At 36.0% G+C, this 16,100-nt stretch overlaps 1 protein-coding gene across 20 annotated transcripts in view; it reads right to left on the reverse strand.

Moving 5' to 3' along the window:
• The window catches only part of DTNB (dystrobrevin beta), a 185,576-nt gene that overhangs the window by 119,233 nt on the left and 50,243 nt on the right, over positions 1-16,100 (reverse strand). For 18 of the 20 annotated variants that reach the window (XM_074331782.1, XM_074331786.1, XM_074331781.1 and 15 more), the window contains 3 exons: positions 13,573-13,727; positions 4,662-4,767; positions 1,354-1,520 (listed from right to left, as the gene is read on the reverse strand). In XM_074331782.1, the coding sequence (XP_074187883.1) occupies positions 1,354-1,520; positions 4,662-4,767; positions 13,573-13,727 (428 nt within the window). The remainder of the gene's footprint in view (positions 1-1,353; positions 1,521-4,661; positions 4,768-13,572; positions 13,728-16,100) is intronic. The other 2 variants (XM_074331790.1, XM_074331789.1) reach the window with 1 other exon arrangement.

A 16,100-nucleotide genomic window follows, 5' to 3' on the forward strand; every position in this document is an offset into this window, starting at 1 on the left:
AGCAAATCCAAACTAAGGTGAATAAGTTCCTCTTTCTCCTAGCCCCAACATCTAGAATGAGAATTTTCAGTGGAAACATCCCAGCGCATCCGATGAAAGGTAATACAGCAAAGAGCTATCTCAGTGTAAAGTTAGACTCTAAACAAAAAACAATGGAAGAAACATTAACAAATCAATGAACACAGTGGGATACTTGTACTTTAGGAAAGAGAAAAGTAACAATTTCAAAATCTGTAAATTCTCTCTATTCAATGAAAAAGAGAAGAAACTACTAGGTTTCATTTTTTTCCTTTGCTTATTTAAAAAAAATATTGGAATTTACAACACAACAGACCCAGGATAAGATATCCAATAAAGTTTTGTTAACTGTAACTGAAAATCTATCTAATTAAAAAAAATTATCTTTAACACATTGTCAGAGGTGTAGTAAGTAAAGGGTTGAAGTTTGTTGTTGTTTTTAAAAGAACTAATCCCTGATATGAATTTATTTGCTTTTTTTCTTGGTTGAGTTTTAAGTGGGCTAACTAGAAAAAAAATCCCCCAAACCAAAAACCTGGTTATTGAAGTTTTCTAATATTAAAGTCCAGTAGAATGACCAAGCTTATGAACCCAGATCCTGAATTATACTTATAACCCTATATACTTTTCTACCCTTTAGCAAACCAACCAATGAACCAATCAATGAAAACTAGAGGAAAGGTTTTAAATAAGGATATAACAACTTATTGGAAATAAAAGTGTGGCATTTTTAAAAACTATGGAAATTGCAAAAAGGGAAGAAAAATGATTTCTGCTAAGCTTGCTGCATGACTTATAAACACCACACAAAAAGCAGACATGGACCCACCTAAATATTGTTATTTAAAAGACTTTGAAAGTAAAGACACACCAATGTGGCAATTATAAAATACAGTATTTTCCCCAACCTTAGAGAGGCAAAAATTTAACTCTTTTATTTCATATGGCTTTCTTTGCAACATTTAAACCTTATAAACATGAAGAAAATTTGCTTGAAAAAAAGAAGCAAGCATTTGGAGGGATACCTTGTACAATTGTAAAATAAAAAGAAATTTACGTTTCACTTTGGAAAGGGAGCATTGGAACATTCCATTTTACTAAATAAAGAAGGACCATGACAAATGGAATAATAGCTCCATCTCCCGGAACTTTAAAAATTCTGCTTTTAAAAATCAAGTGATGAAGCCAACATATGTGCAACCCGAAATGTCAGTAGTAAGATTTTATGACACCACATCCTTATTTGTAGGCCTCTACCCGGAAACAGGCCCAAGTGCTGTTACTGATGAAACAGATTAACAGTTGGGGACACAGACTGAAACACAAAAAAGTTACCCAAGAGGAATGCTCCTTCATCTGATGTTGGTTGCTGTGAGGGCCACTGGCATGGCCACGCCAAAAGCAATTTTGGCAGAGCTGGTAGTTGTGGCACTGCTGGCATCGGTACCGGAAACCCATCATACTCTCACACCGGCAATAGGAACACTCCACAGGATGGAAGACTTGGAGAAGGAACAGAAAACAGGGCAGAGTGAAGGGCAGGGGAGAAGGGGAAGGACAAGGAGAAAAAAATCATTTTCATTTACGAATATATCAATACAGTGGAAAACCAAATCTAATATTAAAAAGCCAAGGTAAAAACAAAATTAGAACTAGATTCTAAATTGTCTCCTACTTAGCTAATTTAACCAGCCACTTACTACAATAAAAGGGAAAGAAAATAAATTAGAATAACATATTGTCAACTTAGAATACTACACTCCAACCCACCTTAGAAAACAGTTAATTTCTTTTCTTTAAAATGAAACTCACGTTTCTCAAAATTTAGGTAAGACACAGGTAAGGAGGCGAGAAAAGACTTCACTCCAAAATTTCTTTTTGAAACCTACTGCTTAGTGCTTTTTAAAGAGATGTATCAGTGTTAGTTGTATGTATATTTGTTTACCTGACTAACATAAAATCTGTGAGAGCCAGGACGATGAACTATGCACCTCTGTTACCTGCAAATGGTATTTTACACAGTACCTTGGCCTGCATACGTTTGCTGAATTAAATACTACCACAGACCTGAACATCAATGGTAACTGGTAAAAAATAAAGTTAGATATATTAAAATAGTAGTTTTAGGCAAGAGCTCTAAGTAACAGCATAAAATAAAGTACTTCAGACCAATGAAGGGACAATGATTTGGAGGAAGGGAAACTCAGTGACCTGCCTTTCCAAAGCTGTGTGCGACCTCACACAGCTTCTTACCTTATAAAAAACTGCCAGGTGGCAGTCAGGATTCATAGAGATTACTGGAATTCTCTAATAGCCTGAAAGTCTAGTTCACTGAGTAAGAAGAAGGCAATGCACACCTGTGTATTGTAGATTGTTATTTATACTTTTAAGTGTTGGTAGCATAGTTGTTCCCTCTGGCAATTCAATTATGAACACAAGAAATGGAAGTCAACAGGAACAGTATTCAAATCTTCATCTGAAGGACTCTTTCTAGCACTGTGTATACAAAGCTAGTCTTACTTCAATTAAGAAGATTTTTAGTCCTGCTTCCAAAAATGTATATTAACTAGAGACTCAAGACTCAAAAACACAAACAAACAAGTAAAATTGAGCGCTAGGTGAGGAAAACAATATTATAACAAGATCACTACAGACGAAAAGAAAAGTAAAATAGAGACGGGAAATCAAAAGGACATATTTCCTCTAAGAAATTCAAGCTTTTGTCATCAAAAAATTCCTAAGGACTCATGAAAGTGCTAATAAGAGTCTGTGCTCCAAATTAAAACTACACAACCTCACAGACTTCCATCACAGAACATACTCCCAAATCACTCTGGAACTAACAATGCAGCCAACCATTATAATTTTTCATAATAAGTTGAAAATTTATATTGGCATTAATATTTAATAATACATGTACATTAATTTTAAGTAATTAAATAATTCTGATAATTCTAGTTGAACGTGTGTTATGCGATTTTTCTTCTCTTCTAAATCAGCAAAGAGCCAGAGCTTACATTAGTCAGTGGAATGTGTGACCAGGTGGAAAATGCAGAGAAACAAAGAGAAAAGAATCGACAAGTGTGCTGGCTCAATTATAAACAAGATTAGGTTTTGGTAAAAGTTATTTTCTTTTTGGGGGAAGAGTATATAATGTGGTAGTTATCTTCTTATACACCATACACTTGGATCAGTAAGCAGTACACAAAGCACAACTTTTGCTTAAGCAAATGAATATTTGCCCTTATAAATAGTAATACCAATACAATTCAAGTGATGAATTTCATACAAAGGGTCCAAAAAACAAACCAAAAAAACCTAGAAATACCGTAACTTTAGAATTTGTTTCCTGCCATAAAAATTAAGATATATAGATAACTGTTAGTATGATAGGTAACATATTTTATTTCTAGATGTTTCAATGATTTCATAATATTTCTCTGCCTCTGAGAAAAATGATATCACTAACCACATAAGAATGTAATCAGTAACTAACACACGAAATACAAGGTCACGAAAATGTTCATCTGAACAATACATCCTGACAAACAAGATTTTCTCTACTTGGTAGAGCAGATCAAAATGATTTTATGAAAATGAATTAGATATGAAACTACTAAAACATTTAAGACTATAAAAGTTGCCCTCATTAGAACTAACAGTACTATAATAATTTAACAATATAAACCTCTGTCCAAAAATCCTGTTAAAAGATGTAGCTGTTTTGGTCTAGACAAGAGATTCTGAACCTTTAAGAAAATAATCTTGATTGTAAGGTACTTGTGAACAAAAGCCAGAGTTGGGCAAAAGACTGAGAAGTTTGAAAAAGTATGGCTAGGAGGAGAAAATGAAGAGAGTACGGGAGTGTATTTTGCTCTCACAAAGGGAAGAGGGAAGAGGACTGCTCTTCAGTGCCTCTCAGCAACTGCTGGTTCTCGTGTGTGCAGCGGCAGCGAAAGACGAGAGCCTTGAGAGATGGGAGGTTACACAGAAAAACCACAGCCTTTCCTTTCATAAACTCAAACAACCTGAACAAGGAGATAAACCGATAGTAACAGCAGAAAAAATTAAGAAGATACTAAGAGGTAAGAACCATTTCAATTCCAAGTGAAACAAAGATTTAAGTGAAATTACTGAAAAGGATACTCAAATACTGAGAGTAATTCAAGATTAAATAGTCAAGGAAAAAACTGAAGAAATGTGAAAAACAGGACTAAATTCTATCTTAGCTATTTTCCTTTAAATGATTCCAAAATATAGTTTTAGTGATGGACATTGCATACAGCCAAGTGTTTAGATCTACGATTTCTATAAATTAAAGGAAAAAAGGAAGCCATGGCTAAGTCAGGTGGGCTCGAGCTGGAAACAACCACCTGGAACCTCGGGGCAGGGGGTGGGGCGGGAAGCCAAGAGTTTGAACCACAAAGTTTTATAACCCTACATTACTACTTCTTGGTAAAAAGCCCCCCACACACACACCTCTTTTTTGTTTTTTTGAGCAATAAATATTCTTTTGAAAGCTAAAATCACAAATTCAAATGACCAAGTGTCAACAAATGTCAATTATAACTGTCAATGACAATAGCTAAGGGCGTTACAAATACCATTAGTTCTATACTTCCTATAGCGTAAGTTCTGCTTACCATTCTCAACATGGGCAAGCCTGTGCATGAGAGGCAGCCAGACAAGGCACTGAGGAGGAGGATCGGCCATCATCGTGTCTAAAAACGTATTTAGCATTATCTTTTTCTGTAAAGAGAAGAAAAACAAATACATTGCATACTTTTCAAGTATCTCTGAACTCTAAGATTACGTTAATTTAGGATTCTCCCAAACAAGTTATAATGAATTAGGTGTGGAATTTTATAGCAAAATAAAATGCTTTACATTATGACAGACACCACTACACTATACTACTACACACTACCACTCTTTTCAAATGCACTTCCACTTACATTATTTTATGTGAGTTTTAAAATTATTGCATAAGGTAAGTAGGTTAGGTAGTACTATCTTCATTTTGCAGATGAGGAAATAAAGGAACAAATCATTTAAATGACTTGTAATGGTTTTGTCCAAATCAGACAAAGGGCAGGACGAGAACTCAGGTGTCCTTCAAATTACTGTTCCTGCTATCCAGTGGGGGAGCACCCAGCCCACACCTAATTATAAAACAACATCAACGAGAACAGGAACTATGGCTGTCTGGTTGTCTACCATATTTCCAGCATTCATTCATAACGGTGCGGGGCACACAGCAGGTATTTAATAAGTAGTTGTTGAATAAATACTAACGTGAGAGATAAACACTCTTAGAAATCATTTAAAAACTTTCTCATTTACAGAAGACAAAACTGAAGCTCAGAGTGGCAAAATAATTTGCCCAAATCACAGAGATAGTTATAAAGATGAGATTAGAACCTAAATATCCAAATGTCTATCACGGTACTCCCTCCATTTTACCATCTCCCTAGCAGGACTGCATTTCTCTGTTCTACCTTTAAAACAAAATATATTAAATAAATATATAGTAAACTTCCACTGTATGGGAAACATGAATATACTTCCATCCCATGTGGACATAGAAAATTAGAAAACAGTCTAGAGAAAACAGTCATATGATGTACATAGAACAGATTCTCAACAATATTCCAAGCTAATGAATTTTCTTTGTATTTCTTCTAACCCACAAAGCACCTTTCCAGATACAAAAGAAAAGAGGAGAAAAAAGCAGTGCCATACAACTAGATGTAAGAGTTCTATAACTGTAACCTGGCTATCTAGATCCCCACCTCGAACTTTATTCCAAAAGAAGAACAAACAGAAAGGCAAACACAGGAGAATAGGAAATGCACTGCACAATAAGTAGGCCTCTTCCAAGCTCTGGTCCCACCATTCAAAGTGTGGGGTGGGGGAGACACTGAGTATTGGGGGTAGGGTGAAGCTCAAAGGCACCCGGAATTTCAACTCACTCTCTCCCAAGCACCTGTGTTCTCAAGCCCACCATTTTACTTGAAGTGAAAAACAAGGGCATAAAAATATGTGTTTCCCCATAAAAACTTTAAAATATTTATTTCAGGGGGAAAAAAGTAGAAAAGGTAAAATTGGTTAGAGTTGACCTAAAGATTTTGCCAGTTGATTATAAAGCAACTTCCATTTTACCACAAACATATTCAACACAAATTGGAAGCAAGGCAGTGTGGTGTTTCACCAGGAGCATGGCAGCCTCCAGGATTTCCAAGTGATCCATCACACTACCTTCCAACAATGGTCCCACCACGCAAACATGAAACCACACGACACAGACTAACTTCTGTGTATCTTTTTGGCAACTGTGCAACTCCTGATTCCAGGATATATAAACTGGAAGTCATTCTCATTGAGAATAATCTTTAAAAGGAGAAACTGGTAAATAGGGAAGAAAAAAGGGAGGTAAAATAGATGGCAGAGCAAGAAAGAGGCTTTTCGCAATAAAAACCTGAAAAAGATGAAGAAATATGAAGGAAAGTCTCAGGTCCAGGACTGACACTGTAGGCCAGCACGAACTGGCCAGATGGGGAGAGGGAAGCAAGTTCTGAGATATACGCAAGACAATGATAACAGTATGATGTCATCATCCGAAGGCCCTTTGTATACCGCTGTGCATTTGTGGTGACGCTTGAGAAATGGCTAATCAAAGAGGTTCAAGTTTTCCAAAGTGTTTTCCATCTCAGACATCTATGTCACTAATGTTTCTGAAACCTCAGTGGAATCTGGGAGGAATAAATGAACAATATTAAAAACAAAGCCAGAAAGTCACCGAACTTTTGAATGGAAGTCCAGACACGGAAAATGCCTCTTACAATAGATGGATAAATGCCTCTTATGATAGATAGATAAATAACTGCAACAAATCAAAATGAAATTAGGAGTGTCTATTTCAAATTACTGACAAAGAAGATGCTAGGAAGCTCTTTATCTAGTAAGAGGTAGTAAACAAAAATTAGATGTAGCATATTATTTATTATAAATTTAGTGTTCAATATTTTCTTTATCTTCTATTTGTTAAAAATTGCTTTTTTACAAATCCACTTATGATCCTAATGCTCCTTTCTCTAAAAAGTTTTGATTCTCCCATCATGGAGGTATTTTTCTTTGTTTAATATTCAAGATGAAAAGGAACAATTATATTTGATACCTCAGAAGACCCTCATAAGTTCGTTCAGGATCAGTATCCAAAAGTTGTGCTCAGGTCATACTGTAATTTGAAGTTTTCCAAAAGCATGAGAAATGAAACCAGAACTGTGTCCCAGTGCTCTGTTTTCCATTAGCCATGTGATTCAGGGAAAATCACTTAACGTTCTGGTTTCAGTTTTCTCATCTTTTAAGGGCTAGAGCAATGGTTCTGGAACTGTGGTCAGAGGCCCTCCCTGGAAGGTCCCTAAAACATTTTTAGGGAGTCCATGAGGCCAAAACTAATTTTTCAGAATAATACTAAGACATTACTGACTTTTGCAATCTCATTCTCTCATGAGTGTACAGTGGGGTATTCCAGAGGCAACGTGGAATATCCACAATTATCTGAAAAAGTTATTAAAATACTCCCTCTCTTTTCCAACTATATAGCTGTGTAAGGCTGGATATTCTTCTTATACTTTAATCAAACCAAAATATCACAACAGAATGAATAGATAAGAAGATATGAGAATCTAGCTGCCTTTGACTGAACCAAATCTTAGAGAGTTGCAAAAATATAAAACAATGGCATTCTCATTTTTTTGTTTTACAATAGTTATTTTCATTAAAATATAGTATGTTAACATGTAATCGGTTTATCATTTTTTTAATGATTTAAAAATAAATTTTAATTTATCAATTTTAATTTTTAATATGGAATTACTGATAGATATAATCCACATAAACAAAACCTCTTTGGGGTCCTCAATACTTTTTATTGTAATGAGGTCCTAAGACCAAAAAGTTGAAGAACTGTGGCCAGCTCACAAAACTCTGTGACTTATTAAATAACTGTGAAAGATAGATTGGCTCTTTTTTCTCCCTTTTTATTCTATTTTTGCTCGAATTGAACGCATTCTTTGCATTTCTCCTTATTTTTATAACACAGTATTTATAACAAAACTGTAATAAAATTGCGAATAATGTAAATTCCCACAATTCTCATTTTTCTGTATTTTCCTCTAAACGTATATGTGTCTACATGTAATTATGTGCATAGGGTAGATAAAAATACATAATCTGTTTTTTCACTTAACATTTTATTAAATATTTTACTGTTTTGCTATAAGGTCTTCATGTCTAATCATTTTAACAGCTGCCTGATCCACTGAGCAAAAACGCCATTTTTGCCTTCCTCAAACACTGAAGCTGTTTCTATCTTTGTATGTACGCACTCTCACATTTTTTTCCTTAGAAAAGCGTTTGTTACCTACCTACACACCCTTTGTCATTCTAATCCTCAGTATTGACAATTTATTACTCTAGATGCCATTCTCACTTCCCTCTTTCCAAAGATGGCTATATCTTTCCTGTTTTAAAAGAGGAGGAACCATCTCTCAAAAATGAGAAATCGAGTATCACTAAACTAACATGAGAACACAAATAAAATAATTTAACATTAGATCATCATAGTTGCAATTTCCAATCTCATTATTTCCATTAAAAACTCCAATTCCCGGGGCCGGCCCGGTGGCTTAGGCGGTTGGAGCTCCATGCTCCTAACTCCGAAGGCTGCCGGTTCGATTCTCACATGGGCCAGTGGGCTCTCAACCACAGATTGCCAGTTCGATTCCTGGAGTCCCGCAAGGGATGGTGGGCTGCGCCCCCTGCAACTAGCAACGGCAACTGGAGCTGGAGCTGAGCTTCGCCCTCCACAACTAAGACTGAAAGGACAACAACTTGAATCTGAACAGCACCCTCCACAACTAAGATTGAAAGGACAACTTGACTTGGAAAAAAAGTCCTGGAAGTACACACTGTTCCCCAATAAAGTCCTGTTCCCCTTCCCCAATAAAATCTTTAAAAAACAAAATTATTAAAAAAATAACAAACTCCAATTCTCTTATGGGCAAGAGGTAAATATTTCTTATCCATTGCCCTATCACTTACTTGGTAATCAGTTAAACAATATATGTCATTTAGCTAACAGAATGGAAAACAACATTTTTTAAAACTTTCAAATAAAAATGTTTTCATGCAAACTTTTTGTGTAGTTATAGAAATATTTTACCTGACCAGGGCAAACATACATTAACTCTTTATAGGACCAGTGCCATGGGTCAGCCTTTAAATTATTATTAGATGCTGAATTTGTCCACATCGCAGATTTATTTTGGACTTTGAAAATTAGAGTACTTTTAAATGAAAAAATAATATGTCGCTGTGCTTTTTGCAAGAGGTATTTTTATTTATTATAGCTAAAAGAAAGATTGGAAAAACTCCTCAAAAATTCTGAAATGCTTCATTTTCCTCATTGGAAAGATCGTTTCATTTGAGAAAATCATGGAATAATATCAATGAAAACAACAACTTGCAAGTACATGCATAAGCTTTCCATCAGAATTCAAGTCAAAGACACTTTCTCATGCCTATTTGATTTAAAATCATTATTCAATTAATCCAACAAATACCTAGTCAGCATCAATCATTCTCCAGACACAGTTATCAAGGGGACATAAACATCAAGTTGAAGGAGACCAAGGTGCATCCCTCCAGGGCATAGTGAGCTGGATGTAACATGCCATGGGACTGCAGAAGAGGGAACAAATTAAACCTACATTGAATGAGGCAAAGCATCAAAGAAGAGCATCAAAGATATTTTAGCTGGGATTTGAAATATGAAGCCTGTTGGAGGAGAGAGAGAGAGTCAGGGCTTAGATGCATTTCAGTGAGCGCTAACTGCACAAACAAAGAAGTATGCTACTTTTGCTCACTCAAAATGCACGTTACTCAACACAAAAGAAATGCAAATCAAAACTATACTGAGATAACATTTCTCATCTATCAGATTGGCAAAAATTCATAAATGTAAGAACATATGCTGTTGGCAAGACTGTGGAGAAATAGATGCCCTTATGTATCACTGGTGGGGATGTAAAATGGTCCAGCTCCTGTGGCACTGTGGTAATATCAATCGGGAATGCGGGGGAATAGCTCGGCTGGGGTTAGATGGATAATCACTATGGGGTCATGCTAGAAGCCCTATCCAGTAGGCAACAGGAATCAGGAAACGATTTTTTAAGAAAAATAGGGACATCAACAGAGCTGTATTTTAAAATGATGACAACCCAAATTTGCTTATGATTAAAAGGAACAATAAAACAAAAGCAGTATGTGAGCAGGCATCTTCCTCTCCTGTAGGCTGCCATTAGGCTACTAAGTAAAGTGACTAGGAGAACAAGGTCTTCAGTTTTTTGGCGAAGAATTTTGCTGCTTTACCTGAAGACTAGTAAACTATAAGGCTCTAGGGCAGGAGGGGTAGCAGACATCCGGAATGGGAGTGCCACCAGTGAGAACCAGAGGAGCTGGGCCAACAGTCCCTAACACTCCGTGTCCCGCAGGATTCAGCCTTGCCCACGGGACGGGGAACCAGGACTGGACACAACAGAATGTGTTTTCAGCTCGTGAGTAATAGCTGAGGGGGGTGTACTTTTCCTGTAGCATGTATACAGTAAGCATTGCTACCTCACAAAACCTTTTTTAAAAAAAGAAAACAATATTGGAGCCACTCGTCATTTCTATCTAAGGAATCACTTGCTAAGACACTCTCCTCCAGAGGCCCAATAAGAACAAAATCTCACTTCCAGGTCTCTACAGTTTTGTTCCATCTAATTAATGCCAGTGATACAGGCCTCATTACGATATACCTGATCATTACAAAATCCATTTTATATGCTGTATTTCATCCAATCTAAGACACCATCACTTGTAAGATGTGCCATTATTTTCTACCACTAAGAAAGAAAAATACTCAGCCAATTAAACTAACTCAAGGACTTAATTAACTATAATCCTTCATGACATGTAAATCAGTCACACCAACCTCTCGATGAACTGAAATATCTTTCACCTATTCAGAAGGATTTGGCAATTTCGTCAACCTTCATTTCTGACAATAAATTATTTTGGTCATATCTCAGTAATAAAAAGATAATATAGCACCATCTATTTATGGATATCTTTCTTAAAAAGAAAAAGAAAAGCCTCAGTAAAGCACCTAGTTGTTGCTTTGTAGAAAGTAAGCAATTCATCCAACGAAGAATATTGATCTCACTGATATCAAATTTATTCCCTTCTGCTGTGTGTGTCCATGGCTTTCTGTGCTTACAATAACTTTTTGTTCAATGCCGAATCAGAGTGTACTCTGAGGACATTTGAAATAACACATGCAGTACCAAAAGTGGACATGATTTAGCTGAAGTGATAAGAACAGCTATGACCAAGTTTATACATCCACAGGAAATGACAACACATCATAACCACTGCCTAGACAACTGCAATTGTAAGATGCCATGGGATATATGAGGTATCTTGGTATCAGTGATGTTAAGGTGTGAAAAAAGTCTTGAAATCAATGAAACATGGTAATCACCCACACTAGATAGATTATACTGGTAATGAGGGGTTGCTACCAAGGACTACAAAATCTGCTTAATCAGAATACTATGACGTACACATATACACATATTTATGTGCCAGGCAATTCTTGCCAAACTTTAGTCAATGTCCAGGAAAACAGTCAAAACATTCAGAAAATGTCTCATTTCAAAGATACAGTGTGTGTGTGGGGGGGAGGGGAAGCATTCTGGCACAGAATGGAAAAGGATATACTGGTCAAAGTATAATCAAAGGCCATCTCCAGACATGAAATATTCTTGCTCTTGTGAAAATCCACCAACAATAATGTAATCCCATCTCTACCCACTTCCACCTCCCCTATGAATCAAGGAGAGTGGGGCGCAGTGTCCAATGACATGCCAGCAACAGTATCTCCTGCAACATTCATTGCAAGACTGCGTCTACTTTCTTATCTCACTCTCTTCCCGCACTCTGTGCTCTACTTATTCAGGCTTCCCTTCCATAACGATCGGATCAAATTTAAAGTCCTCTGCAGGGTGGACTGAACTCTTCAAACTAAAGTCAATATGAACCTAGAAAATAAATAATAAAACAAAGAGCAATCATCTTTCTAAGGAGAAATACAACATACCCCCAAACTCTGAAGTTTGGAAAAACTGGGGAGAAATTTAAATATATTCACTGCTTGTTTTTAATAATGTTTATGTCTCTAAAGTCAGTTTATTAGTTTATAAACACTGAAGACTCTTATTATTTCCGGACTACCCACCAAAAGATTCAGCTTGAGGTGCTTTATTCAGATAATAATCACAACCACAAATTTACAACTATAATTTTTCTATCATTAAATTCTAGTTTTATCATTATGGACACCTCGGATGCTTCTGAAGCCGATAAAAGCATTCTTGTAAGAGTCTTTCTGTGGACGTAAGTTTTTATTTCACATGTGAAAAAACTTAGTAGAATAGCTAGGTCAAGAGCAGGTATCTGTTTAGGTTTAAAATAAAATACCAGGGCTTCTTCCAAAGTGGCTTGTAGGAGAGTTCTGGTTGTTCCAAATCTTCGCCAATATCTGATGAGAGCAATTGAATTTTAGCTATTGTAGTAATGTGTTCTGTTGAATTAACTTATGCTTTTAAATTTTGTTGTTTTTAAAACTACTAAGCTACATAAATCCACATCCCTTATTTTGGGTTAGTTTGTAATTAATAAATATTTTATGAGGAGATACATTCAGACTATGTCAACAGCCTATTTCCATTAATCCTTCACCCATTAGTTTGAACACAGATTTTTTTTTTTAATTCCTTGCTTTCCAGAACTTCTTCCAAGTGTGGCATCTCATCTCTACTGGAAAAAAATGGATGCTACAGCCAGTGTCCACTCTGTTGTGAGTCTTTTGAGGCACAGTTAAGATCTTAGGAATACACTCACAGCAACCTATAGGGAAGGGCCACAAAAGGACACCCACAAATAATGAGGAGACCAAATCTATCTTTCTTTGATATGAAAATGGTAATGTACCCTCGAGGGATTTGGGGCTGGCAGTTAGGAGCTGTACAGTATTGCTTGTCTTCAGTGCTCAGGAAACAATGATCCAGTACCGTACAGAGCTTTATATCAAAATTCCTGTATTTCATGGTTTAAAGATCTCAGGGACGGTCATAATACGACTGGTACAACAACACAAACACTTCATCTTGAACATTTTTCTTTACGTTTTTAGTAATTTAAAATAGTTCAAATGCTACCATTTTTTCAGAAAAGACTCCCTTCCACCCCCTCAAAAGAGTTATCAGGTGAATTTGTTTATCCCCCCTCTTTTAACCCCCTCCCACCTCTACCCCAGACTTAAAGCTCTGTTTGCTCCCCTACTCAGGATCTGTAGCTCTAGCCTGAATCAATTTGGTGAAATCTGACAAAAGGTGGAAAGGTGGATGAGTGCTCTTCTAGTCCTAGATTCTGTAACACTGTCCTTACCTGCTGTGGAAAACAGGTGCGGACTGAGTGCTCTGTGTAACCAAAAGATGGCCCTTCAAAGACAGCTGTTGGGAGCTTCAGAACTTCCTTCAGAAACTGGTCAAACTTGCTAAATATCATTAAGCCATTGGAATCTGACATCTGGGAGAAAACATCTATGAGAACAAAACCAAATAAAGTCAAACTACAAAGAAATATCAACTCTTTATAAATGGCTCTATGTCATTTGCATACCAGTCAAAAAGTATCATTAAAAAGTACCATAAAGTTATCACGATTTCTAGTTAACATATATTCTCATTCTTAGTATTAACATTGTGTGGTTCCTTAGTTGATGCGGCCCCTCTCCCCCACCCACTTAATATTCTACCTAAACATCAAATCAAATAACCACTCATGTATGTCTACCTGCCTACTCTTTTTGAGTGTACATACTGGATGATGTATAACTTTTTTTTTATTTATATATCAGTTTGTTCCAAGAAGAATTTGTAGCAGCATATCTTTATCTCTTTATATATAGAGAGAGAGAGTATGCGTGTGTGTGTTTATATAAGACACATGCATATTTGAGTGTATGACTATATTAGCATATTGGTGATGGGGTATGAAAGAAATTGTATTATATTTGTATATTCATGTACTAATGATGTTAATATATTCCCATGAAGCAATCAATTGGGAGAAAGCACGCAGTATGTTTAAAATACTCCATCTAGTGAGTCCAAGCAGAATAAAAAGAACTCATATAAATTCTTCTATCACAAGATATTTTGACACTGGAAGACCTGATTTTTACATAAAATCTGACCCAAGCAGATGGGAAAAAAGTCTCCAATACTACTACTATTTCTTTATCTAAATGGAGAGAGTTTCCTGTCTCCAGTTACTTATTCCTCTTTTCTCATCCTAGTTGTTTTTGGAGAGAAAAAGAACTAGGAGCTCAAAAACAACTTGACAAAGAAACATGACTTAAGCTTCATTTCAAACTACTGAGCTTCCTTACCAACAAATTGGTGAGTTAAATATGCACATACAAAAAAATCATTTCCTGAGGCCTTTCCAAACATAGCATTTTGAAAAGTCATATTTTATATACTCATAATGAACAGGTATATTAAGAGGTACATATGTAATAGATTTATGTAATGTACATTACATAAATGTACATAAATATGCATTACTCTTTAGGTTCAGTTTGGGGAAGCTATCCAAAGGCACTAGATGTAGGGAAAAAAACATTCAAAATACATTAATCAAAGAAAGATAAAATGTTAGATTACAGACTCCACAGGGTAACTTTTAAGGCATTAGAAAACAGGAGATTATCAACAGAATAAAAATCATCAGTATATCCTCTCGCGTCAGCTGCTAGTTTGTAGCTAAAGGAAAACTATTAAATACCCATATAGGTGGGAAATATCCAACAAAAGGCTACCAGACGTGTGGTCCTAGTGGAAAGTAAAATCAATTAATTAACCAATACTGGGCATCCCAAATTCTTATTACGAGGTCCAAGTACCAAGCACTCTACTAGGTGTTTTGAAACATAGCAAAGAAGTATGATACATGGTTCTGGTTCTTATCCCCCAAGAAACTTTCAATGTAGCTGGAAAAATAAGTTAAAAATGAAACGAGAAGAATTAAGTGCTAAGCTCACTTTCAAAAGAACAGCAAGAAGAGAGGCATAAAGATATATTTGTCAAGCCTCATCATTTGCCAGGCATCACAATAGGTAACTATAGCTGAGTCTGACTGCAGCCACCCAATATTCTTATCTCCTTCTTCTTTAGTAATAGAACAATTAATTTTATTTTGTGCAGTGGTGTACTCAACCAAGAGATTAAACTTCACAGCCTCCTTGTAGTAAGTTGTGGTCATATGACTAAGTGCTGGCCAATGAGACTATAATCACAAGGGCTGTGAGGGACTTCCTGGAAGGCTGGTTAAAGAAAGCTGACTAAGCTAGAAAGTAGACACTTTTTTCCTTCCTGCTTTTGCTGTCTGGAATACAGCTATGATGGCTGGAGCCCTGGCAGCACCTTGGACCACATGGTAATCTAAATTTTGACGTACAAATTATTCACTACAATCGCAGAAAAGGCCTGGGTCCCAGATGAACATGCAGCTACCATATCAGCCCTAAACTACCTACTCCTCGACTTCTTTTACATAAGAGGAAAATAAACTTCATCATTGTATAAGATACTATTATTTTAAGTTTCTGTTTTCACGCAACAATCCCTAAATACTAAGTGCTACTATATTTTACTAAACATTACCTCATTTTACTTTCAGAAAAAGATGTGTATGTGTCTGTGCACACATGTGTATGCACATAATTTTTTAAAATTTATAGCTAAGGAAACTCACTAAGGTTAACTTGCTTAAGGTAAAAAAGTTAGTGTCTATATCAAATTTTAAACCCACACTTATCTGGGTTTAAAATTCCATTATATCACACTTCTTCAAAATACAGTTTAGAATAGATACCAAAACACATGGGCAGGAACGTCAAAAAAGGAATT

Source organism: Rhinolophus sinicus, linkage group LG05, assembly GCF_036562045.2.
Source record: "Rhinolophus sinicus isolate RSC01 linkage group LG05, ASM3656204v1, whole genome shotgun sequence".
Classification (NCBI taxonomy): domain Eukaryota; kingdom Metazoa; phylum Chordata; class Mammalia; order Chiroptera; family Rhinolophidae; genus Rhinolophus; species Rhinolophus sinicus.